Below are 26,692 nucleotides of genomic sequence, written 5' to 3'. Positions count from 1 at the left end.
TCTGCAGTACACATACGTGGCGGGAGCTGTGCCAGCACAAATGGTAAAGCTACACTGCTAGCACCGCGTGAACACTGGTAAAGCTACACTGCTAGCACCGTGCGAACACTGGTAAAGCTACACTGCTAGCACCGTGTGAACACTGGTAAAGCTACACTGCTAGCACCGTGTGAACACTGGTAAAGCTACACTGCTAGCACCGCGTGAACACTGGTAAAGCTACACTGCTAGCACCGTGTGAACACTGGTAAAGCTACACTGCTAGCACCGTGCGAACGCTGGTAAAGCTACACTGCTAGCACCGTGTGAACACTGGTAAAGCTACACTGGTAGCACCGTGTGAACACTGGTAAAGCTACACTGGTAGCACCGTGTGAACACTGGTAAAGCTACACTGCTAGCACCGTGCGAACGCTGGTAAAGCTACACTGCTAGCACCGTGCGAACGCTGGTAAAGCTACACTGCTAGCACCGTGCGAACGCTGGTAAAGCTACACTGCTAGCACCGCGTGAACACTGGTAAAGCTACACTGCTAGCACCGCGTGAACACTGGTAAAGCTACACTGCTAGCACCGCGTGAACACTGGTAAAGCTACACTGCTAGCACCGCGTGAACACTGGTAAAGCTACACTGCTAGCACCGCGTGAACACTGGTAAAGCTACACTGCTAGCACCGCGTGAACACTGGTAAAGCTACACTGCTAGCACCGCGTGAACACTGGTAAAGCTACACTGCTAGCACCGCGTGAACACTGGTAAAGCTACACTGCTAGCACCGCGCGAACACTGGTAAAGCTACACTGCTAGCACCGTGCGAACACTGGTAAAGCTACACTGCTAGCACCGTGCGAACACTGGTAAAGCTACGCTGCTAGCACCGTGCGAACACTGGTAAAGCTACGCTGCTAGCACCGTGCGAACACTGGTAAAGCTACGCTGCTAGCACCGTGCGAACACTGGTAAAGCTACGCTGCTAGCACCGTGCGAACACTGGTAAAGCTACGCTGCTAGCACCGTGCGAACACTGGTAAAGCTACGCTGCTAGCACCGTGCGAACACTGGTAAAGCTACGCTGCTAGCACCGTGCGAACACTGGTAAAGCTACGCTGCTAGCACCGTGCGAACACTGGTAAAGCTACGCTGCTAGCACCGTGCGAACACTGGTAAAGCTACGCTGCTAGCACCGTGCGAACACTGGTAAAGCTACGCTGCTAGCACCGTGTGAACACTGGTAAAGCTACGCTGCTAGCACCGTGTGAACACTGGTAAAGCTACGCTGCTAGCACCGTGTGAACACTGGTAAAGCTACGCTGCTAGCACCGTGTGAACACTGGTAAAGCTACACTGCTAGCACCGTGTGAACACTGGTAAAGCTACGCTGCTAGCACCGTGTGAACACTGGTAAAGCTACGCTGCTAGCACCGTGTGAACACTGGTAAAGCTACGCTGCTAGCACCGTGTGAACACTGGTAAAGCTACGCTGCTAGCACCGTGCGAACACTGGTAAAGCTACGCTGCTAGCACCGTGCGAACACTGGTAAAGCTACACTGCTAGCACCGTGCGAACACTGGTAAAGCTACACTGCTAGCACCGTGCGAACACTAGTAAAGCTACACTGCTAGCACCGTGCGAACACTAGTAAAGCTACACTGCTAGCACCGTGCGAACACTGGTAAAGCTACACTGCTAGCACCGTGCGAACACTGGTAAAGCTACACTGCTAGCACCGTGCAAACACTGGTAAAGCTACACTGCTAGCACCGTGCAAACACTGGTAAAGCTACACTGCTAGCACCGTGTGAACACTGGTAAAGCTACACTGCTAGCACCGTGCGAACACTGATAAAGCTACACTGCTAGCACCGTGCGAACACTGATAAAGCTACACTGCTAGCACCGTGCGAACACTGGTAAAGCTACACTGCTAGCACCGTGTGAACACTGGTAAAGCTACACTGCTAGCACCGTGCGAACACTGGTAAAGCTACACTGCTAGCACCGTGTGAACACTGGTAAAGCTACACTGCTAGCACCGTGTGAACACTGATAAAGCTACACTGCTAGCACCGTGTGAACACTGATAAAGCTACACTGCTAGCACCGTGTGAACACTGGTAAAGCTACACTGCTAGCACCGTGTGAACACTGGTAAAGCTACACTGCTAGCACCGTGTGAACACTGATAAAGCTACACTGCTAGCACCGTGTGAACACTGATAAAGCTACACTGCTAGCACCGTGTGAACACTGGTAAAGCTACACTGCTAGCACCGTGTGAACACTGGTAAAGCTACACTGCTAGCACCGTGTGAACACTGATAAAGCTACACTGCTAGCATCGTGCGAACACTGGTAAAGCTACACTGCTAGCACCGTGTGAACACTGGTAAAGCTACACTGCTAGCATCGTGTGAACACTGGTAAAGCTACACTGCTAGCACCGTGCGAACACTGGTAAAGCTACACTGCTAGCACCGTGTGAACACTGGTAAAGCTACACTGCTAGCACCGTGCGAACACTGGTAAAGCTACACTGCTACACTGGGTACTACATAAAGGCTGCACCAGCCCAGTCCTTCTCACGCAGCTTGTAAGGCTGCGTGCCCACTATGCGTTTTTTCAAGCGTTTTTGCCACGGAATTTTCGCAGCGAAAATGCTTGGTAATACGTGCCCTATGGTCTCCAATGATAATCCGCGTGTGCTGTGCACATGCTGCGGAAATTTCCGCTGCGGATTATCATTGTGGAAAAATACACAGCATGTCCATTATTTTGGCGGAAACGCGGCATAATCGCCGCCATTGACTTGCATTGAATCGCACAATATCTGCATCACTACATCTGCACATGCGGATATTAAGCGATTCAATGCGCGGATGGTACCCGGGTGTAGAGGACAGGAGACTCTCCTCCAGACCCAGGTACCATAGAACCTGTAAAAAAAAGAATTTAAAATAAAAAATAAACATTATACTCACCTTCTGATGGCCCGCGATCTTCTCTCCAATGCGTTCTGGCTCCCCGGCGGCTCGCGATGGTGTAAAAGGACCTTCCATGACGTCATTTAGTCATGTGACAGGTCACGTGATCGCTGAAGTCGGCGGTTGTGTGACCTGTCACATGACTAAATGATGTCATGGAAGGTCCTTTTACACCACCGCGAGCTGCCAAAGACACTGGAAGCACCGGAGAGAAGACCGGGGGCCATCAGGAGGTGAGTATAATGTTTATTTTTTTATTTTTAACCATTTTTATTCTTTTTTTTACTTATTACTTGGTCACACTATACTGTATATGCCGGTTGCGTGGATTTATATAGTGTGACCAAGTTGAAAAGCACTTTCCAAGTGATGCTAAAATCGCTTGGAAAAGCGCTTGATAACCCGCATGTGAAATCGCATGATCAAAACGCTTGTACCTGGCAGGAAAAACGCATGTAAAATCCGCATGTACAATCTGCATGTAAAATCCGCATGTAAAATCCGCATGTAAAATCCGCATGTAAAATCTGCATGTAAAATCCGCATGCGTTTTTCCTGCCAGGGAGATGCAGAAAAAATCGTCAGCATTTCTGCATCGTGGGCACTTAGCCTTACAGTTTATCAGTTTAAACTATTCTCTCAGCTAAACACAGAAGAGCCTTCCTCTCCCTCCTACCCTGCACGGACCTCCAGTCCCTGCACTCTCTCTGGTTACTCTGCCGGTCGCCTCTTCTGGTGAGGTCTGTTATGCGACTGCTGCAGCCAGTTGGTATTTCTGATCGGCTGCAGCCTTCATATTTCGTCTGAGCCAAAAGAAACAATCCCTTCTTCGGCAGTGGACAAAATGTGATGGCTGCAGATGTGATTATGTGACGTTCCCTTCCAGAAGGGCAGCCAGGAGACTGGCGGGGGCACCGTGCACAGCCCAGAGATGCGGTGCCCATCCAGAAGGCCAGTATCGATTATTTTGTTATTATTATTTTCCCACTCTGGGCCATTTACAAGGAGCCTTGTCACCCAGTGTTAATCCCAGATCTTGCGCGCTTTCCTTTCCTGCGTGTCGTCCTTCGTCACTTACGTAGTTAAACTTGGCGCAGTTCCAGAACATGAGCCGGATGTCAGACACCAGCTCCTCGGGGGCCGAGTAATGAGGGATGTGTCGCTTCTGGAGCTTCTTTCGAATGATTGACAGGTCCATCGGCCTCTTTATAATCTGGTAATAGTGACGTGCCTTCATTAAAAGACGTGCATATAACACAGCAATTAGTCCAATTAGTGATGTCACAATCCCTACGGTACTGCGGTATCTAATGCTGCGGCCGCTGTGCTCCGCTCCTGCGTCCTATAGAACAGGGTTCCCCAACTCCAGTCCTCAGGACCCACCAACAGGTCATGTTTTCAGGATTTCCTTAGTATTACACAGGTGATAATTCCATCACCTGCACAGGCAATAATTCCATCACCTGTGCAATACTAAGGAAATCCTGAAAACATGACCTGTTGGTGGGCCTTGAGGACTGGAGTTGGGGAACCCTGCTATAGAAGGTGCATGTGCTGTAATCAGACGGGGCACTGCGCAGCTATCACCTCAGGGGCAGTGTGTGATAGGTGTCATAGTCTGCAGCAGACGGCAGGTATAGTAGTGCAGATAGTGTGGGGGCACTTAGGTGTGATAGTCTGCCGCAGACAGCAGGTATAGTAGTGCAGATAGTGCGCGGGGCACTTAGGTGTGATAGTCTGCAGCAGACGGCAGGTATAGTAGTGCAGATAGTGTGGGGGCACTTAAGTGTGATAGTCTGCCGCAGACAGCAGGTATAGTAGTGCAGATAGTGCGCGGGGCACTTAGGTGTGATAGTCTGCAGCAGACGGCAGGTATAGTAGTGCAGATAGTGTGGGGGCACTTAAGTGTGATAGTCTGCCGCAGACAGCAGGTATAGTAGTGCAGATAGTGCGCGGGGCACTTAGGTGTGATAGTCTGCAGCAGACGGCAGGTATAGTAGTGCAGATAGTGTGGGGGCACTTAGGTGTGATAGTCTGCAGCAGACGGCAGGTATAGTAGTGCAGATAGTGTGGGGGCACTTAGGTGTCATAGTCTGCAGCAGACGGCAGGTATAGTAGTGCAGATAGTGTGGGGGCACTTAGGTGTCATAGTCTGCAGCAGACGGCAGGTATAGTAGTGCAGATAGTGTGGGGGCACTTAGGTGTGATAGTCTGCAGCAGACGGCAGGTATAGTAGTGCAGATAGTGTGGGGGCACTTAGGTGTGATAGTCTGCAGCAGACGGCAGGTATAGTAGTGCAGATAGTGTGGGGGCACTTAGGTGTGATAGTCTGCCGCAGACAGCAGGTATAGTAGTGCAGATAGTGCGCGGGGCACTTAGGTGTGATAGTCTGCAGCAGACGGCAGGTATAGTAGTGCAGATAGTGTGGGGGCACTTAAGTGTGATAGTCTGCCGCAGACAGCAGGTATAGTAGTGCAGATAGTGCGCGGGGCACTTAGGTGTGATAGTCTGCAGCAGACGGCAGGTATAGTAGTGCAGATAGTGTGGGGGCACTTAAGTGTGATAGTCTGCCGCAGACAGCAGGTATAGTAGTGCAGATAGTGCGCGGGGCACTTAGGTGTGATAGTCTGCAGCAGACGGCAGGTATAGTAGTGCAGATAGTGTGGGGGCACTTAGGTGTCATAGTCTGCAGCAGACGGCAGGTATAGTAGTGCAGATAGTGGGGGGGCACTTAGGTGTGATAGTCTGCAGCAGACGGCAGGTATAGTAGTGCAGATAGTGTGGGGGCACTTAGGTGTGATAGTCTGCAGCAGACGGCAGGTATAGTAGTGCAGATAGTGTGGGGGCACTTAGGTGTCATAGTCTGCAGCAGACGGCAGGTATAGTAGTGCAGATAGTGTGGGGGCACTTAGGTGTGATAGTCTGCCGCAGACAGCAGGTATAGTAGTGCAGATAGTGCGCGGGGCACTTAGGTGTGATAGTCTGCAGCAGACGGCAGGTATAGTAGTGCAGATAGTGTGGGGGCACTTAGGTGTGATAGTCTGCCGCAGACAGCAGGTATAGTAGTGCAGATAGTGCGCGGGGCACTTAGGTGTGATAGTCTGCAGCAGACGGCAGGTATAGTAGTGCAGATAGTGTGGGGGCACTTAGGTGTCATAGTCTGCAGCAGACGGCAGTTATAGTAGTGCAGATAGTGTGGGGGCACTTAGGTGTGATAGTCTGCAGCAGACGGCAGGTATAGTAGTGCAGATAGTGTGGGGGCACTTAGGTGTGATAGTCTGCAGCAGACGGCAGGTATAGTAGTGCAGATAGTGTGGGGGCACTTAGGTGTGATAGTCTGCAGCAGACGGCAGGTATAGTAGTGCAGATAGTGTGGGGGCACTTAGGTGTGATAGTCTGCCGCAGACAGCAGGTATAGTAGTGCAGATAGTGCGCGGGGCACTTAGGTGTGATAGTCTGCAGCAGACGGCAGGTATAGTAGTGCAGATAGTGTGGGGGCACTTAGGTGTGATAGTCTGCCGCAGACAGCAGGTATAGTAGTGCAGATAGTGCGCGGGGCACTTAGGTGTGATAGTCTGCAGCAGACGGCAGGTATAGTAGTGCAGATAGTGTGGGGGCACTTAGGTGTCATAGTCTGCAGCAGACGGCAGGTATAGTAGTGCAGATAGTGTGGGGGCACTTAGGTGTGATAGTCTGCCGCAGACAGCAGGTATAGTAGTGCAGATAGTGCGCGGGGCACTTAGGTGTGATAGTCTGCAGCAGACGGCAGGTATAGTAGTGCAGATAGTGTGGGGGCACTTAGGTGTCATAGTCTGCAGCAGACGGCAGGTATAGTAGTGCAGATAGTGTGGGGGCACTTAGGTGTGATAGTCTGCAGCAGACGGCAGGTATAGTAGTGCAGATAGTGTGGGGGCACTTAGGTGTGATAGTCTGCCGCAGACAGCAGGTATAGTAGTGCAGATAGTGCGCGGGGCACTTAGGTGTGATAGTCTGCAGCAGACGGCAGGTATAGTAGTGCAGATAGTGTGGGGGCACTTAGGTGTGATAGTCTGCCGCAGACAGCAGGTATAGTAGTGCAGATAGTGCGCGGGGCACTTAGGTGTGATAGTCTGCAGCAGACGGCAGGTATAGTAGTGCAGATAGTGTGGGGGCACTTAGGTGTCATAGTCTGCAGCAGACGGCAGGTATAGTAGTGCAGATAGTGTGGGGGCACTTAGGTGTGATAGTCTGCTACAGACAGCAGGTATAGTAGTGCAGATAGTGCGCGGGGCACTTAGGTGTGATAGTCTGCAGCAGACGGCAGGTATAGTAGTGCAGATAGTGTGGGGGCACTTAGGTGTGATAGTCTGCCGCAGACAGCAGGTATAGTAGTGCAGATAGTGCGCGGGGCACTTAGGTGTGATAGTCTGCAGCAGACGGCAGGTATAGTAGTGCAGATAGTGTGGGGGCACTTAGGTGTGATAGTCTGCAGCAGACGGCAGGTATAGTAGTGCAGATAGTGTGGGGGCACTTAGGTGTGATAGTCTGCAGCAAACGGCAGGTATAGTAGTTCAGATAGTGTGGGGGCACTTAGGTGTGATAGTCTGCCGCAGACGGCAGGTATAGTAGTGCAGATAGTGTGGGGGCACTTAGGTGTGATAGTCTGCAGCAGACGTCAGGTATAGTAGTGCAGATAGTGTGGGGGCACTTAGGTGTGATAGTCTGCCGCAGACAGCAGGTATAGTAGTGCAGATAGTGCGGGGGCACTTAGGTGTGATAGTCTGCAGCAGACGGCAGGTATAGTAGTGCAGATAGTGTGGGGGTACTTAGGTGTGATAGTCTGCAGCAGACGGCAGGTATAGTAGTGCAGATAGTGTGGGGGCACTTAGGTGTGATAGTCTGCAGCAGACGGCAGGTATAGTAGTGCAGATAGTGTGGGGGCACTTAGGTGTGATAGTCTGCAGCAGACGGCAGGTATAGTAGTGCAGATAGTGTGGGGGCACTTAGGTGTGATAGTCTGCAGCAGACGGCAGGTATAGTAGTGCAGATAGTGTGGGGGAACTTAGGTGCGATAGTCTGCAGCAGACGGCAGGTATAGTAGTGCAGATAGTGTGGGGGCACTTAGGTGCGATAGTCTGCAGCAGACGGCAGGTATAGTAGTGCAGATAGTGTGGGGGCACTTAGGTGTGATAGTCTGCAGCAAACGGCAGGTATAGTAGTGCAGATAGTGTGGGGGCACTTAGGTGTGATAGTCTGCCGCAGACGGCAGGTATAGTAGTGCAGATAGTGTGGGGGCACTTAGGTGTGATAGTCTGCAGCAGACGGCAGGTATAGTAGTGCAGATAGTGTGGGGGCACTTAGGTGTGATAGTCTGCAGCAGACGGCAGGTATAGTAGTGCAGATAGTGTGGGGGCACTTAGGTGTGATAGTCTGCAGCAGACGGCAGGTATAGTAGTGCGGATAGTGTGGGGGCACTTAGGTGTGATAGTCTGCAGCAGACGGCAGGTATAGTAGTGCGGATAGTGTGGGGGCACTTAGGTGTGATAGTCTGCAGCAGACGGCAGGTATAGTAGTGCGGATAGTGTGGGGGCACTTAGGTGTGATAGTCTGCAGCAGACGGCAGGTATAGTAGTGCAGATAGTGTGGGGGCACTTAGGTGTGATAGTCTGCAGCAGACGGCTGGTATAGTAGTGCAGATAGTGTGGGGGCACTTAGGTGTGATAGTCTGCAGCAGACGGCAGGTATAGTAGTGCAGATAGTGTGGGGGCACTTAGGTGTGATAGTCTGCCGCAGACGGCAGGTATAGTAGTGCAGATAGTGTGGGGGCACTTAGGTGTGATAGTCTGCCGCAGACGGCAGGTATAGTAGTGCAGATAGTGTGGGGGCACTTAGGTGTGATAGTCTGCAGCAGACGGCAGGTATAGTAGTGCAGATAGTGTGGGGGCACTTAGGTGTGATAGTCTGCAGCAGATAGTGTGGGGGCACTTAGGTGTGATAGTCTGCAGCAGACAGCAGGTATAGTAGTGCAGATAGTGTGGGGGCACTTAGGTGTGATAGTCTGCAGCAGACAGCAGGTATAGTAGTGCAGATAGTGTGGGGGCACTTAGGTGTGATAGTCTGCAGCAGACAGCAGGTATAGTAGTGCAGATAGTGTGGGTGCACTTAGGTGTGATAGTCTGCAGCAGACAGCAGGTATAGTAGTGCGGATAGTGTGGGGGCACTTAGGTGTGATAGTCTGCAGCAGACGGCAGGTATAGTAGTGCGGATAGTGTGGGGGCACTTAGGTGTGATAGTCTGCAGCAGACGGCAGGTATAGTAGTGCGGATAGTGTGGGGGCACTTAGGTGTGATAGTCTGCAGCAGACGGCAGGTATAGTAGTGCGGATAGTGTGGGGGCACTTAGGTGTGATAGTCTGCCGCAGACAGCAGGTATAGTAGTGCAGATAGTGTGGGGGCACTTAGGTGTGATAGTCTGCAGCAGACGGCAGGTATAGTAGTGCAGATAGTGTGGGGGCACTTAGGTGTGATAGTCTGCCGCAGACGGCAGGTATAGTAGTGCAGATAGTGTGGGGGCACTTAGGTGTGATAGTCTGCAGCAGACAGCAGGTATAGTAGTGCAGATAGTGTGGGGGCACTTAGGTGTGATAGTCTGCAGCAGACGGCAGGTATAGTAGTGCAGATAGTGTGGGGGCACTTAGGTGTGATAGTCTGCCGCAGACGGCAGGTATAGTAGTGCAGATAGTGTGGGGGCACTTAGGTGTGATAGTCTGCAGCAGACGGCAGGTATAGTAGTGCAGATAGTGTGACCGGGTGGGGACGCTTCTATGTCGCTGTCCAGCAGGGTTTATTAGAAGAGCGCCTCCTGTAGGAGGGTGCTGGAATGACACTTACGACAGGGCTGACCGGCTCCTGGAACGGGACGCTCAGGCTGTTACAGTACAGCGCCAGCACCAGCTTCTCGCACCGCTGGAATGGAAACGCACGGCGTCAGGTTATACACAGTGAGCGCACACCGCAGGGAAGCAGGAGGTTCTGTCCCCAAAAAAACCCACCAGAAATTAAATATAAACCAAAAACAATGAACAATCACAGGGACGGAAATTATTAAAATATATTTTATAAAAGTGACAAAGTGTGATTAACGATATCTCAGGTCACAAGGAAACAGATGTGCGGCCGGAGCAATGCCGGAAGGAAGTAATATCATCTAGTGACGGGCCAGGAGCTGATAACAGCGAGCACGAGGAAAAGCAAGGAATACCAAGACTCACAGCCAGGACCGAGACTCACAGCCTGGACCGAGACTCACGGCCAGGACCGAGACTCACAGCCAGGACCGAGACTCACGGCCAGGACCCAGACTCACGGCCAGGACCCAGACTCACAGCCAGGACCCAGACTCACAGCCAGGACCCAGACTCACGGCCAGGACCCAGACTCACGGCCAGGACCCAGACTCACAGCCAGGACCCAGACTCACAGCCAGGACCCAGACTCACAGCCAGGACCCAGACTCAAAGCCAGGACCCAGACTCACGGCCAGGACCCAGACTCACGGCCTGGACCCAGACTCACGGCCAGGACCCAGACTCACGGCCAGGACCCAGACTCACGGCCAGGACCCAGACTCACGGCCAGGACCCAGACTCACGGCCAGGACCCAGACTCACGGCCAGGACCGAGACTCACGGCCAGGACCCAGACTCACGGCCAGGACCCAGACTCACGGCCAGGACCCAGACTCACGGCCAGGACCCAGACTCACGGCCAGGACCCAGACTCACGGCCAGGACCCAGACTCACGGCCTGGACCCAGACTCAAAGCCAGGACCCAAACTCACAGCCAGGACCCAGACTGACAGCCAGGACCCAGACTCACGGCCAGGACCCAGACTCACGGCCAGGACCCAGACTCACGGCCAGGACCCAGACTCACGGCCAGGAACCAGACTCACGGCCAGGACCCAGACTCACGGCCAGGACCCAGACTCACGGCCAGGACCGAGACTCACGGCCAGGACCGAGACTCACGGCCTGGACCCAGACTCACGGCCTGGACCCAGACTCACGGCCAGGACCCAGACTCAAGGCCAGGACCCAGACTCACGGCCAGGACCCAGACTCACGGCCAGGACCCAGACTCACGGCCAGGACCGAGACTCACGGCCAGGACCGAGACTCACGGCCTGGACCGAGACTCACGGCCAGGACCCAGACTCACGGCCAGGACCCAGACTCACGGCCAGGAACCAGACTCACGGCCAGGAACCAGACTCACGGCCAGGAGCCAGACTCACGGCCAGGAACCAGAGGACCCAGACTCACGGCCAGGAACCAGACTCACGGCCAGGACCCAGACTCACGGCCAGGACCCAGACTCACGGCCAGGACCCAGACTCACGGCCAGGACCCAGACTCACGGCCAGGAACCAGACTCACGGCCAGGAGCCAGACTCACGGCCAGGACCCATACTAACAGCCAGGAACCAGAGGACCCAGACTCACGGCCAGGACCCAGACTCACGGCCAGGAGCCAGACTCACGGCCAGGACCCAGACTCACGGCCAGGAACCAGAGGACCCAGACTCACGGCCAGGAACCAGACTCACGGCCAGGACCCAGACTCACGGCCAGGACCCAGACTCGCGGCCAGGACCCAGACTCGCGGCCAGGACCCAGACTCGCGGCCAGGACCCAGACTCACGGCCAGGACCCAGACTCACGGCCAGGACCCAGACTCACGGCCAGGAACCAGACTCACGGCCAGGAGCCAGACTCACGGCCAGGACCCAGACTAACGGCCAGGAACCAGAGGACCCAGACTCACGGCCAGGAACCAGACTCACGGCCAGGAACCAGACTCACGGCCAGGACCCAGACTCACGGCCAGGACCCAGACTCACAGCCAAACCCCACGCCATTCACCGCAGCTCCCCGGCTGTTTCCTCCCTGTGGCGTCGTTCACACCCGTCTGACTGGCGCGCCCGGCTCTCACCCGCGTGTCCTTGTGTTTCTGGGTATATTCCTTTCTAATAGGTCTTTTTAAAACATTTGATATATTTAGGATAATTCCTGTTCTCGCCCTTGTTCCGTGTTTCTAGTAGGTACCGTATATTCCTGCACATTGTAGGATTAGATACACGGCTCAGCAGGCAGTATCACACATGATGCGCTCAGATACTTTGTCCCTAGAAATGCCTGTGCCTTTAATAACTAGCGCTGGTTATAATGAACGTCTCACCCGCTCATCCGCGGTGTCCAGGTGCGGTAACATCCCCTCCTCCGTCTTATTCTCCCGGCTGTAGCGCGAGTTATCGCAGTCGTATTCCATTTCTGTCTTGCTGAGATGGCGACACAGAGTACAGACCCATTCACCTCTGCAACAAGCACAAGAGATGTCAGCAAATGGCGCCCCCTAGGTCAGAAATCCAGTATTGTGAGAGCTGTGTCTGCTCAGCAGGGGGCAGCAGAGATCTGTTCTGTATGGTTATAGCTATGGCCACAAATGGGATTGGAGATTTCCTATTTCCCTCTGCTGCGTCCTGGTAATCCATGAGACTGTCCCCCACCTGTGCCCATCGCCTGCCTGTGCCCATCGCCCCCATGTGCCTGTTCCTAGCCTGTATCTGTCCCTTACTGTGCCTGTCCCCTGCTTGTGCCCGTCCCCTGCCTGTGCCAGTCCCCCGCTTGTGCCCATCCCCCACCTGTGCCCGTCCCCCACCTGTGGCCATCGCCTGCCTGTGCCTATCGCCTCCAAGTGCCTGTTCCCAGCCTGTATCTGTCTCTTACTATGCCCGTCCCTTGCCTGTGCCCATCCCCCGCCTCTGCCAGTCCCTTCTCTGTACCCATCCCTGGCATGTGCCCGTCCCTTGCCTGTGCCCATCATCCGCCTATGCCAGTCCATTCTCTATACCCATCTCTGGCATGTGCCCGTCCCTTGCCTGTGCCCATCCCCCGCCTCTGCCAGTCCCTTCTCTGTACCCATCCCCGGCATGTGCCCGTTCCTTGCCTGTGCCCATCCCCCGCCTCTGGCAGTCCCTTCTCTGTACCCATCCCTGGCATGTGCCCGTCCCTTGCCTGTGCCCATCCCCCACATCTGCCAGTCCCTTCTCTGTACCCATCCCCGGCATGTGCCCATCCCCCGCCTCTGCCAGTCCCTTCTCTGTACCCATCCCTGGCATGTGCCCGTCCCTTGCCTGTGCCCACCCCCCGCCTCTGCCAGTCCCTTCTCTGTACCCATCCCCCGCCTCTGCCAGTCCCTTCTCTGTACCCATCCCTGGCATGTGCCCGTCCCTTGCCTGTGCCCATCCCCCGCCTCTGCCAGTCCCTTCTCTGTACCCATCCCCGGCATGTGCCCGTCCCTTGCCTGTGCCCATCCCCCGCCTCTGCCAGTCCCTTCTCTGTACCCATCCCCCGCCTCTGCCAGTCCCTTCTCTGTACCCATCCCTGGCATGTGCCCGTCCCTTGCCTGTGCCCATCCCCCGCCTCTGCCAGTCCCTTCTCTGTACCCATCCCCGGCATGTGCCCGTCCCTTGCCTGTGCCCATCCCCCGCCTCTGCCCGTCCCTTGCCTGTGCCCATCCCCCGCCTCTGCCAGTCCCTTCTCTGTACCCATCCCCGGCATGTGCCCATCCCTTGCCTGTGCCCATCCCCTGCCTCTGCCAGTCCCTTCTCTGTACCCATCCCTGGCATGTGCCCGTCCCTATCACTAAACTGCACATAATATGCAGAAACCCATAGGGGGTTTTCTATACAATTTAAAAAAAAGACCTTTTAATGACCCAATGAAGGATGTGTTTACTCAGGTTCGAGGAGGTGTAAACACGACACCCTCTTTAGGGCGCAATCACAAGGCCGTATAAATGGGGCCAAGTACGGAGCGGAGCGCACAGACCGGCGGCACGCTCCCGACCCGAGCGGGACGGCTACATAGACACATGAAGCGGGCACACACGAGCCGCCGCCACCGCTCACTGCGCTGCGCTCCCAACCTGCTCCCATTTATACTGCGCCCTAAGGCCATGTTCACACATCAGTATATGGTCAGTATTTTACATCAGTATACATCAGTATATGGTCAGTATACGTCAGTGTTTTACATCAGTATATGGTTAGTATACATCAGTATATGGTCAGTATACGTCAGTGTTTTACATCAGTATATGGTTAGTGTACATCAGTATATGGTCAGTATATGGTCAGTGTTTTACATCAGTATATGGTCAGTATATGGTTAGTATACATCAGTATATGGTCAGTATATGGTTAGTATACGTCAGTATTTTACATCAGTATATGGTCAGTATATGGTTAGCATATGGTTAGTATACATCAGTAATTTACATCAGTATATGGTCAGTATACGTCAGTATTTTACATCAGTATATGGTCAGTATATCAGTGTATGGTTAGTATACATCAGTATTTGGTCAGTGTACATCAGTATTTGGTCAGTGTATGGTTAGTATACGTCAGTATTTTACATCAGTATATGGTCAGTAGATGGTCAGTATACATCAGTATTTTACATCAGTATATGGTCAGTTTATGGTTAGTATACGTCAGTATATGTTCAGTATATGTCAGTATGTGGTTAGTATACGTCAGTATGTGGTCAGTATACGTCAGTATATGGTCAGTATTACATCAGTATATGGTCAGTATACATCAGTATTTTACATCAGTATATGGTCAGTATATGGTTAGTTTACATCAGTATTTGTAATCAGGTGAGGAACAATCAGAGGAAAAGTATAATAGAAACTCGTCACCACTTCTGTATTTATCACCCACTCCTGGTTTTGGCGACAAATCCTGATGTAAAATCCTGAATGTGTGAACGTGGCCTAAGATAGATTGATCACTCTTCCCTGTACGGCATAGAGCGCCCCCTATGGTGGTGGTCGGGAAAGCATCTCTGAGTGCCCACAATGACGCCACTTTCTAGATGTGAATTCGTACCCTGGGAAGCTGAGGAGCGCGGGCACGTGGCAGGACAGGTGGTAAACCTTCGGACAGGTGTCGCAGCACAGCATCTCGCCGCCGTTCAGACACACAGCGCAGAAATCCTCATTTTCAATGTGATTGGGGTCATCAGACTTTTTCGCCGGTCCTGGGTTCATCTTGCATTCATGGGGGTGTTCAGGCTCGGGCTCCACAATGTGTCTGATCTCCTGAGACCCCCCAGTGTAAGACTGTATCCGAGGAAAAGGATGCGGCCTTACTGCTGGCGCCTGCACAGGAGGAGCTGCGGCCTGTGGTACCGCGTCCGGATCATACGGCGACGGTGCTGCCGACTGTGCTGAAACCTCCGTGGACGGAGATGACGAGTGTGAGCTGTCCGCATTCACCTGCAGCAACCAGAAGCCAACATGTCAGCTCCGGAGGTCACCAGACGGCTGTTACATCATGTCGTATCCTCCAGAGCTGCACTCACTATTCTGCTGTTACATCATGTCTTATCCTCCAGTCACCTCCAGAGCTGCACTCACTATTCTGCTGTTACATCATGTCGTATCCTTCAGTCACCTCCAGAGCTGCAGTCACTATTCTACTGTTACATCATGTCGTATCCTCCAGTCACCTCCAGAGCTGCAGTCACTATTCTGCTCTTACATCATGTCTTATCCTCCAGTCACTTTTAGAGCTGCGGTCACTATTCTGCTGTTACATCATGTCTTATCCTCCAGTCACCTCCAGAGCTGCACTCACTATTCTGCTGTTACATCGTGTCTTACCCCCCATTCACCTCCAAAGCTGCAGTTACTATTCTGCTGTTACATCGTGTCTTACCCTCCAGTCACCGCCAGAGCAGCACTTACTATTCTAGTGTTACATCATGTCTTATACTCCACTCACCTCCAGAGCTGCACTCACCATTCTGCTGTTACATCATGTCGTATCCTCCAGTCACCTCCAGAGCTGCAGTCACTATTCTGATGTTACAGCGTGTCTTACCCTCCAGTCACCTCCAGAGCTGCACTCACTATTCTGCTGTTACATCATATCGTATCCTCCAGTCACCTCCAGAGCTGCAGTCACTATTCTGCTGTTATATCGTATCTTACCCTCCAGTCACCTCCAAAGCTGCAGTCACTATTCTGCTGTTACATCGTGTCTTATCCTCCAGTCACCACCAGAGCTGCACTCACTATTCTGCTGTTACATCATGTCGTATCCTCCAGTCACCTCAAGAGCTGCACTCACTATTCTGCTGTTACATCATGTCGTATCCTCCAGTCACCTCCAGAGCTGCACTCACTATTATGCTGTTACATCATGTCATATCCTCCAGTCACCTCCAGAGCTGCACTCACTATTCTGCTGTTACATCATGTCATATCCTCCAGTCACCTCCAGAGCTGCACTCACTATTCTGCTGTTATATCATTTCGTATCCTCCAGTCACCTCCAGAGCTGCACTCACTATTCTGCTGTTATATCCTTTCGTATCCTCCAGTCACCACCAGAGCTGCACTCACTATTCTGCTGTTACATCATGTTATATCCTCCAGTCACCTCCAGAGCTGCAGTCACTATTCTGCTGTTACATCATGTTGTATCCTCCAGTCACCTCCAGAAGCTGCACTCACTATTCTGCTGTTACATCGTGTCTTACCCTCCAGTCACCTCCAGAGCTGCACTCACTATTCTGCTGTTACATCATGTTGTATCCTCCAGTCACCTCCAGAGCTGCAGTCACTATTCAGCTGTTACATCGTGTCTTATCCTCCAGTCACCTCCAGAGCTGCAGTCACTATTCTGCTGTTATATCGTGTTTTATCCTCCAGAGCTGCAGTCACTATTCTGCAGTTACATTGTGTCTTATCCTCCAGTCACCTCCAGAGCTGCAGTCACTATTCTGCTGTTACATCATCTCTTATCGTCCAGTCACCTCCAGAGCTGCAGTCACTATTCTTCTGTTACATCGTCTCTTATCCTCCAGTCACCTCCAGAGCTGCACTCACTATTCTGCAGTTACATTGTGTCTTATCCTCCAGTCACCTCCAGAGCTGCAGTCACTATTCTGCAGTTACATCATCTCTTATCCTGCAGTCACTTCCAGAGCTGCACTCACTATTTTGCTGTTACATCTTGTCTTATCTTCCAGAGCTGCAGTCACTATTCTGCAGTTACATCATCTCTTATCCTGCAGTCACTTCCAGAGCTGTAGTCACTATTTTGCTGTTACATCTTGTCTTATCTTCCAGAGCTGCAGTCACTATTCTGCTCTCGCATTGTGTCTTATCCTCCAGTCACCTCCAGAGCTGCAGTCACTATTCTTCTGTTACATCATCTCTTATCCTCCAGTCACCTCCAGAGCTGCAGTCACTATTCTGCAGTTACATCGTGTCTTATCCTCCACTCACCTCCAGAGCTGCAGTCACTATTCTGCAGTTACATTGTGTCTTATCCTCCAGTCACCTCCAGAGCTGTAGTCACTATTCTGCTGTTACATTGTCTTATCCTCCAGTCACCTCCAGAGCTGCACTCACTATTCTGCAGTTACATTGTGTCTTATCCTTCAGTCACCTCCAGAGCTGCAGCCACTATTCTGCAGTTACATCGTGTCTTATCCTCCAGTCACCTCCAGAGCTGCAGTCACTATTCTGCAGTTACATTGTGTCTTATCCTCCAGTCACCTCCAGAGCTGCACTCACTATTCTGCAGTTACAATTGTGTCTTATCTTCCAGTCACCTCCAGAGCTGCAGTCACTATTCTGCAGTTACATTGTGTCTTATCCTCCAGTCACCTCCAGAGCTGCAGTCACTATTCTGCAGTTACATTGTGTCTTATCCTCCAGTCACCTCCAGAGCTGCACTCACTATTCTGCAGTTACATTGTGTCTTATCCTCCAGTCACCTCCAGAGCTGCACTCACTATTCTGCAGTTACATTGTGCCTTATCCTCCACTCACCTCCAGAGCTGCAGTCACTATTCTGCTGTTACATTGTCTTATCCTCCAGTCACCTCCAGAGCTGCACTCACTATTCTGCAGTTACATTGTGTCTTATCCTCCAGTCACCTTAAGAGCTGCAGCCACTATTCTGCAGTTACATCGTGTCTTCTCCTCCAGTCACCTCCAGAGCTGCAGCCACTATTCTGCAGTTACATTGTGTCTTATCCTCCAGTCACCTCCAGAGCTGCAGTCACTATTCTGCAGTTACATCGTGTCTTACCCTCCAGTCACCTCCAGAGCTGCAGCCACTATTCTGCAGTTACATCGTATCTTATCCTCCAGTCACCTCCAGAGCTGCAGTCACTATTCTGCAGTTACATTGTGTCTTATCCTCCAGTCACCTCCAGAGCTGCAGATACACTACCGCTGGTTTCCTTTTAGGCTCCATTGCTTCTTCTTCTGGCTCATGCTGTGTGACGTTGCTCTTGTGAGATTATATATTTACCGTCATTGATACATTGTATAGGGAGTTCAGCTCCGGGTGTGACTGGAGTATAATAGTCGGCGTCCCGGCCTCCTCACCGCTGTCAGTCTTTGTGGGTGTGGTGCTCGCTCTCTGCCGCTCTCGTACCTTTATGGACATGCTTTTGTACCGGGCGCCATATTTAATCAGTAAGCGCAGGGAGCCGTCCTCATCCTTCTTCTGTGGCTGCACCTTGAACACCGGGAGCTCTCCGGATGGAGGGGGACAGATCTTCAGACGCTCCAGACGCACATAAGGGATCTTCGTTTCTTTTGGTTCTGCCCTGAAATAAAATGGTGATGTTCACTTTTTACTAGATCTGTGCCAGCAGGTCTCTAGACGCAGCCTGCAGTGTAAAGAATGGAGGTTTTCATTAATGGCTATGGTGATTTATGCTTTTTTTTTACTTACTGGTCCAGTGCATACTACAGATACTACCAGCCATGCAAAACAGAACAAATTCCTCCATTCTTTACACTGCAGGTTGCAGTCAAGAAAACACCGCTAAATAGATACAACATTTCTAAGTGATCTCTAAGGATGGAAGTGAAAGGGTTAATGCAGGCTATATAGTGAGTATGGCTGCTGACCCCAGGACTTTTTGGGCTTCCTTAGGCACGTGGCACCTATGGGGCAGAGGAGAAGGGCACGAGCGTTACTAATGAGAGCTGGTGGATTATTGATGGCGCTAGACTCGCTATATAGGGAGCTGATGCACGGGAGACTGAAGGACTGACCCCGTTATCGCCCCGGGGAAAGTCGCCACCTGTGCGGTCACACTCTGAGATTAGGGAGCACTGGCGCAGGGTTGTGCTTGCTGTTCTGATCCTGACATGATGACCTCGGTTTCCCTCTGCCTCCGGTGCCGCCTAATCTGAGCGCTATCGGGAAGTGCTGACCTTGGGAATGCAGCTGCGGCCCAGCAATGGTCACCGATCAGCGGCAGAACGCGCGTGGGGGGGGGCAGACACTTATCCCGGCTCTACCTTGTCCATCCGGGACTGATCTGATGTGGAAAATCTGCAGCAACAAAACCCAACTTGTTAGGCTATGGTCACATATTGCGGGGTTTTTTTTTCAGCGTTTTTTTATGCAAATTTTCTGCTGCTTTTTACAGTCCAGAAATCTCACGCACACTCCTTGGTTTTTGCTTGTTCAGTATTTTGTGCTTGCCATGTTTCTTTTTTTTTTGCAAAATAGAGCATGTCACTTATTTCAGCATTTTTTTTCTGCGTTTTTCACCCATTGGAAGTAATGGGTGGTGAAAAAAAAAGCTGAAAAAAACGCACCAAAAATGCAGTTTTTTCTGACTTTTTTGTGCTAAAGCCAGAATGAGATTTATTTTTTTTTCACTGAACTTTATGTATGTGCATATTAGAGACAAAAGGACAGTGAAAAAAAAAAAACGCAGCAAAAACAAGCAAAATCCTGAACAAAACTACAGGCAAGAGATGAGGTTTTTCTGCAGAAAAAAAAAACACTGAAAAAACGCAATGTGTGAACATAGCCTTACAGAATCGCTTCAGATTTGCTGCACATGCCCCCCATCCATTGCCCATATTGTCTTGTGTTATAATCTCCTGCCGTGTCAGTGAATTACACTCAACCGCGTGCAAAATAAGTGCAGCGTGTCCCAGCTCCAGCAAAGTGGGTGAGATTTCTGCACATCTCATGTCCACTGTGCGATTGTTTTTAACGTAGCAGAAATTGAGCTGCATTTTTGTAATCTGCAACATGTCAGTTTCTCCAGTGCATTTTACTTGCAGATTTTCTCCATAGATTTGAATGAGATCAAGAAAATTATAGCTAAAACCTGCATATATCTTAAATGTATGTGATACGCACACGACTTTATCAATAAGTTACGTAACTCCGCAAGTGGGACATTTCTGAAGCCAAGTAGATGGAAAACAAGTCAAAAAGAGACCAAAAGCGCAGCTGCAAAAGCGCGATAAAAACACATGTAAAAAACATTCACTAAAAAAAACACAAGCAAACTAAATCAGCCAAGTGGTGCAGAAAATGTACAGGATCAAAGACGCACCAAATACTCATCGTGGGAACTTAGCCTTATACTCCACATCTGCATTCACAATTCTGCTATTTGGGAATAGTTGGTAGATTATGGACATTCACCCTCCACTAGCTGAGCTCTTATAATGCAGTTGGCAATAAGACAGATGGCACTCCTGATGTGTGTGCAGGATCTGTCACAGGCCGCAGGGAACTCGCCAGCCGCAGGGAACTCGCCAGTCGCAGGGTACTCGCCTGCCGCAGGGTACTCGCCGGCCGCAGGGTGCTCGCCGGTCGCAGGGTACTCGCCGGCCGCAAGTTATTCACCAGCCGCAGGGAACTCGCCAGCCGCAGGGTACTCGCCGGCCGCAAGGTACTCACCAGTCGCAAGGGTGCTCGCCGGTCGCAGGGTACTCACCAGTCGCACGTTACTCGTCAGTCGCAGAGTGCTCGCCAGTCACAGGGTGCTCGCCGGTCGCAGGGTGCTCGCCGGATGCAGAGTACTCGCCGGCTGCAGAGTACTCGCCGGCCGCAAGGTGCTCGCCGGTCGCAGGGAGCTCGCCAGTCGCAGGGTACTCGCCAGTTGCAGGGTTATCGCCGGTCGCAGGGAGCTCGCCAGTCGCAGGGTACTCGCCGTCCACAGAGTGGTCGCCAGTCGCAGGATGCTTGCCTGCCCCAGGATACTCGCCGGCCGCAGGGTACTCGCCGGCTGCAGGGTACTCGCCTGCCCCAGGATACTCGCCAGCCGCAGGATGCTTGCCTGCCCCGGGATACTCGCCGGCCGCAGGGTACTCGCCGGTCGCAGGGTACTCGCCGGCTGCAGGGTACTCGCCGGTCGCAGGGTGCTCGCTGGCCGCAGGGTACTCGCCGGTCGCAGGGTGCGCAGGGTGCTCGCCGGCCGCAAGGTGCTCGCCGGTCGCAGGGAGCTTGCCGGTCACAGGGTATTCGCCAGTTGCAGGGTTCTCGCCGGACGCAGGGTGCTCGCCAGTCGCAGGGTGCTCGCCAGTCGCAGGGTGCTCGCCAGTCGCAGGGTACTCGCCGGCCGCAGAGTGCTCGCCAGCCGCAGGATGCTTGCCTGCCCCAGGATACTCGCCGGCCGCAGAGTACTCGCCGGTCACAGGGTACTCGCCGGCTGCAGGGTACTCGCCGGTCGCAGGGTGCTCGTTGGCTGCAGGGTACTCGCTGGTCGCAGGGTGCTCGCCAGTCGCAGAGTACTCGCCGGCCGCAGAGTGCTCGCCAGCCGCAGGATACTAGCCTGCCCCAGGATACTCGCCGGCCACAGGGTACTCGCCGGCTGCAGGGTACTCGCCGGTCGCAGGGTGTTCGCTGGCCGCAGGGTACTCGCCGGTCGCAGGGTGCTCGCCAGCCACAAGGTGCTCGTCGGTCGCAGGGAGCTTGCCGGTCACAGGGTACTCGCCAGTTGCAGGGTACTCGCCGGTCGCAGGGTGCTCGCCAGTCGCAGGGTGCTCGCCAGTCGCAGGGTGCTCGCCAGTCGCAGGGTACTCGCCGGCCGCAGAGTGCTCGCCAGCCGCAGGATGCTAGCCTGCCCCAGGATACTCGCCGGCCGCAGGGTACTCGCCGGTCGCCGGGTACTCACCGGTCACAGGGTGCTCGCTGGCCGCAGGGTACTCGCCGGTCGCAGGGTGCTCGCCGGTCGCAGGGTACTCGCCGGCCGCAGAGTGCTCGCCATCCGCAGGATACTCGCCTGCCCCAGGATACTCGCCAGCCGCAGGGTACTCGCCGGTCGCAGGGTACTCGCCGGCAGCAGGATACTCGCCGGTCGCAGGGTGCTCGCCGGCCGAAGGGTACTCGCCGGTCGCAGGGTGCTCGCCAGTCGCAGGTTGCTCGCCGGTCGCAGGGTACTCGCCGGTCGCAGGGTACTCGCCGGCCGCAGGGTACTCGCCGGCCACAGGGTACTCGTCGGCCGCAGGGTACTCGTTGGCCGCAGGGTACTCGTTGGCCGCAGGGTACTCGCCGGCCGCAGGATGCTCGCCAGTCGCAGGGTGCTCGCCGGCTGCAGGGTACTCGCCGGCCTCAGGGTACTTGCCAGTCGTAGGGTACTAGCCTGTCCCAGGATACTCGCCGGCCGCAGGGTGCTTGCCTGCCCCAGGACACTCGCGGGTCGCAGGGTACTCGCCAGCCGCAGGGTACTCGTCGGCCGCAGGGTACTCGCCGGCCGCAGGGTACTCACCGGCCGCAGGGTACTCGCCGGCCGCAGGGTACTCACCAGCCGCAGGATGCTCGCCAGTCGCAGGGTGCTCACCGGCTGCAGGGTACTCGCCGGCCACAGGGTACTTGCCAGTCGTAGGGTACTAGCCTGTCCCAGGATACTCGCCGGCCGCAAGGTGCTTGCCTGCCCCAGGACACTCGCGGGTCGCAAGGTACTCGCCGGTCGCAGGGTGCTCGTTGGCTGCAGGGTACTCGCTGGTCGCAGGGTGCTCGCCAGTCGCAGAGTACTCGCCGGCCGCAGAGTGCTCGCCAGCCGCAGGATACTAGCCTGCCCCAGGATACTCGCCGGCCACAGGGTACTCGCCAGTCGCAGGGTACTCGCCGGCTGCAGGGTACTCGCCGGTCGCAGGGTGCTCGCTGGCCGCAGGGTACTCGCCGGTCGCAGGGTGCGCAGGGTGCTCGCCAGCCACAAGGTGCTCGTCGGTCGCAGGGAGCTTGCTGGTCACAGGGTACTCGCCAGTTGCAGGGTACTCGCCGGTCGCAGGGTTCTCGCCAGTCGCAGGGTGCTCGCCAGTCGCAGGGTACTCGCCGGCTGCAGAGTGCTCGCCAGCCGCAGGATGCTAGCCTGCCCCAGGATACTCGCCGGCCGCAGGGTACTCGCCGGTCGCCGGGTACTCACCGGTCACAGGGTGCTCGCTGGCCGCAGGGTACTCGCCGGTCGCAGGGTGCTTGCCGGTCGCAGGGTACTCGCCGGCCGCAGAGTGCTCGCCATCCGCAGGATACTTGCCTGCCCCAGGATACTCGCCAGCCGCAGGGTACTCGCCGGTCGCAGGGTACTCGCCGGCAGCAGGATACTCGCCGGTCGCAGGGTGCTCGCCGGCCGAAGGGTACTCGCCGGTCGCAGGGTGCTCGCCAGTCGCAGGTTGCTCGCCGGTCGCAGGGTACTCGCCGGCCGCAGGGTACTCGCCGGCCGCAGGGTACTCGTCGGCCGCAGGGTACTCGTTGGCCGCAGGGTACTCGTTGGCCGCAGGGTACTCGCCGGCCGCAGGATGCTTGCCAGTCGCAGGGTGCTCGCCGGCTGCAGGGTACTCGCCGGCCTCAGGGTACTTGCCAGTCGTAGGGTACTAGCCTGTCCCAGGATACTCGCCGGCCGCAGGGTGCTTGCCTGCCCCAGGACACTCGCGGGTCGCAGGGTACTCGCCGGCCGCAGGGTACTCGTCGGCCGCAGGGTACTCGCCGGCCGCAGGGTACTCACCGGCCGCAGGGTACTCGCCGGCCGCAGGGTACTCACCGGCCGCAGGATGCTCGCCAGTCGCAGGGTGCTCACCGGCTGCAGGGTACTCGCCGGGCACAGGGTACTTGCCAGTCGTAGGGTACTAGCCTGTCCCAGGATACTCGCCGGCCGCAGGGTGCTTGCCTGCCCCAGGACACTCGCGGGTCGCAGGGTACTCGCCGGCCGCAGGGTACTCGTCGGCCGCAGGGTACTCGTCGGCCGCAGGGTACTCGTCGGCCGCAGGGTACTCGCCAGCCGCAGGGTACTCACCGGCCGCAGGGTACTCGTCAGGCCGCAGGGTACTCGCCGGCCGCAGGGTACTCACCGGCCGCAGGGTACTCGTCAGGCCGCAGGGTACTCGCCAGCCGCAGGGTACTCGCCAGCCGCAGGGTACTCACCGGCCGCAGGGTACTCACCGGCTGGTGCTTTCTTGCCTCTTCAGCTCTTGGGGATAACGCTGCTGGAAGCGACTGTCTGTATCTAGGAGAGAAATGATTGTAACAGGACAGAGCTCTCTTGTGGTGTCTATGAGGGGGCTCTGACGTTTCTCAGGGTTCACTTACCGGCTTCATTCTTGATCTCCTTGATCACCGGTTGTGGTGGTGTGGGGTCTCTTCGGGGTGCAGAGGACGATCCAGATGGGTAACATTTTTTAAGTGAGAGATTTATTGGCTCCTCAAACATATTCTCCAGCGGCAGCACAAGATCATTCAGTGCCGTGCTGCTGTCCGATCCCAGAGTGGTGTCAGGCAGCGGCGGGGGCGGGGGCGGGGGCGGTGGTCCACGGCAGCTGAAATTCTCATTTTCTATCTGAAGAAACACATTAAAATGAGAAGGAAACATATCTACTTATGTCACTGGGATAACACTGCAATGTACGGACAATGTGCAGGACACCCTTATACTAAAACACGTCAGTGTGATAGTGGGGGACACGGCCACATCTACCTGCTCACAGCTGTGGAGGCTACAAGGCGCGCTGACACTCGGGGTACGGGGTAACGGCACTGACACTCGGACTGAGGGGTAACGGCACTGACACTCGGACTAAGGGGTAACGGCACTGATGCTCGGGGTACGGGACAATGATACTAACGCTCAGGGGAAGTGGGGACATGACACTGACACTCGAGGTACAGGACACTGACACTCAGAGAACTGGACAATGACACTGACACTCGAGGCGCAGGACAAGGACACTGACACTGATATTAGGGGCGCAGGACGAGGACGCTGACACTCGGGGCACAGGACTAGGACACTGACACTCGGGGCACAGAACGAGGACACTGACACTTGGTGCACAGGACAATGATGCTGACACTCGGGGCGCAGGGCGTAGATACTGACACTCGGTGCAGGACAATGATGCTTGAACTCGGGGCACAGGATGAGGACACCGACACTCGGGGCGTAGGGCAAGGACGCTGACACCCGGGGCGCAGGACAATGATGCTGACAATCGGGGTGCAGGACAATGATGCTGACAATCGGGGTGCAGGACAATGATGCTGACAATCGGGGTGCAGGGCGAGGACACTGACACTCAGGGTGCAGGACAATGATGCTGACATTCAGGGCGCAGGACAATGATGCTTGAACTTGAGGCAAAGGACGAGGAAAACGATACTCGGGGCGCAGGGCGAGGACACTGACATTCGGGGCGCAGGGCGAGGACACTGACACTCGGGGCGCAGGGCAATGATGCTGACAATCGGGGTGCAGGACAATGATACTGACACTGAGGGCGCAGGACGATGACACTAACACTCAGTGTGCAGGACAATGATGCTGACATTCAGAGCGCAGGGCAAGGACACTCAGGGCGCAGGACAATGATGCTGACATTCAGGGCGCAGGACAATGATGCTGACATTCAGAGCGCAGGGCAAGGACACTCAGGGCGCAGGACAATGATGCTGACATTCAGGGCGCAGGACAATGATGCTGACATTCAGAGCGCAGGGCAAGGACACTCAGGGCGCAGGACAATGATGCTGACATTCAGGGCGCAGGACAATGATGCTTGAACTCGAGGCAAAGGACGAGGAAAACGATACTCGGGGCGCAGAGTGAGGACACTGACATTCGGGGCGCAGGGCGAGGACACTGACACTCGGGGCGCAGGGCAATGATGCTGACAATCGGGGTGCAGAACAATGATACTGACACTGAGGGCACAGGACAAGGACACTTACACTCAGGGTGCAGGACAATGATGCTGACACTCAAGGCGCAGAGCAAGGACACTGACACTCAGGGTGCAGGACAATGATGCTGACACTAAGGGAGCAGGGCAAGGACACTGACACTCAGGGTGCAGGACAATGATGCTGACACTTGGGGCACGGGACAATGATGCTGACATTCAGGGTGCAGGACAATGATGCTGACACTCAGGGTGCAGGACAATGATGCTGACACTCAGGGTGCAGGACAATGATGCTGACACTAAGGGAGCAGGGCAAGGACACTGACACTCAGGGCACAGGACAATGATGCTGACATTCAGGGCGCAGGACAATGATGCTGACATTCAGAGCGCAGGGCGAGGACACTGACACTCAGGGTGCAGGACAATGATGCTGACACTCGGGGCACAGGGCGCGGACACAGACACTCGGGGCGCAGGACGAGGACGCCGAGACTCGGGGCGCAGGACGAGGACACTCTGATACTTCCTATTGTGCGGTTCTTGTGTGTGATTTGGGTGTGATGATCCTTGTTAATAAGAAGTTGTTACATTTTTGTTGTACTATGTATCATTTACGCCCTGAAGCCCTGTGCGTGGAGCTGGGAGCCCTGCGGCTGTACACGGTCCCTGATCTACGCGGAGTGCGGCCTCAGAGCTCG

General features: G+C 54.5%; 1 protein-coding gene across 5 annotated transcripts in view; it reads right to left on the bottom strand.

The window, feature by feature from the left end:
* The window catches only part of TRIM66 (tripartite motif containing 66), a 73,069-nt gene that overhangs the window by 5,442 nt on the left and 40,935 nt on the right, over positions 1-26,692 (bottom strand). For 3 of the 5 annotated variants that reach the window (XM_073659029.1, XM_073659033.1, XM_073659030.1), the window contains 7 exons: positions 24,403-24,649; positions 24,256-24,319; positions 18,493-18,667; positions 14,923-15,311; positions 12,204-12,339; positions 9,854-9,928; positions 4,063-4,215 (listed from right to left, as the gene is read on the bottom strand). In XM_073659029.1, coding sequence (XP_073515130.1) covers positions 4,063-4,215; positions 9,854-9,928; positions 12,204-12,339; positions 14,923-15,311; positions 18,493-18,667; positions 24,256-24,319; positions 24,403-24,649 — 1,239 coding nt within the window. The remainder of the gene's footprint in view (positions 1-4,062; positions 4,216-9,853; positions 9,929-12,203; positions 12,340-14,922; positions 15,312-18,492; positions 18,668-24,255; positions 24,320-24,402; positions 24,650-26,692) is intronic. The other 2 variants (XM_073659031.1, XM_073659032.1) reach the window with 2 other exon arrangements.

Source organism: Phyllobates terribilis, unplaced genomic scaffold, assembly GCF_046119375.1.
Source record: "Phyllobates terribilis strain yellow unplaced genomic scaffold, ASM4611937v1 Scaffold_13__5_contigs__length_258822181, whole genome shotgun sequence".
Taxonomy (NCBI): domain Eukaryota; kingdom Metazoa; phylum Chordata; class Amphibia; order Anura; family Dendrobatidae; genus Phyllobates; species Phyllobates terribilis.
Note: the sequence above shows the minus strand (reverse complement) of the source record. Positions and strands in the feature narration are given on the sequence as shown.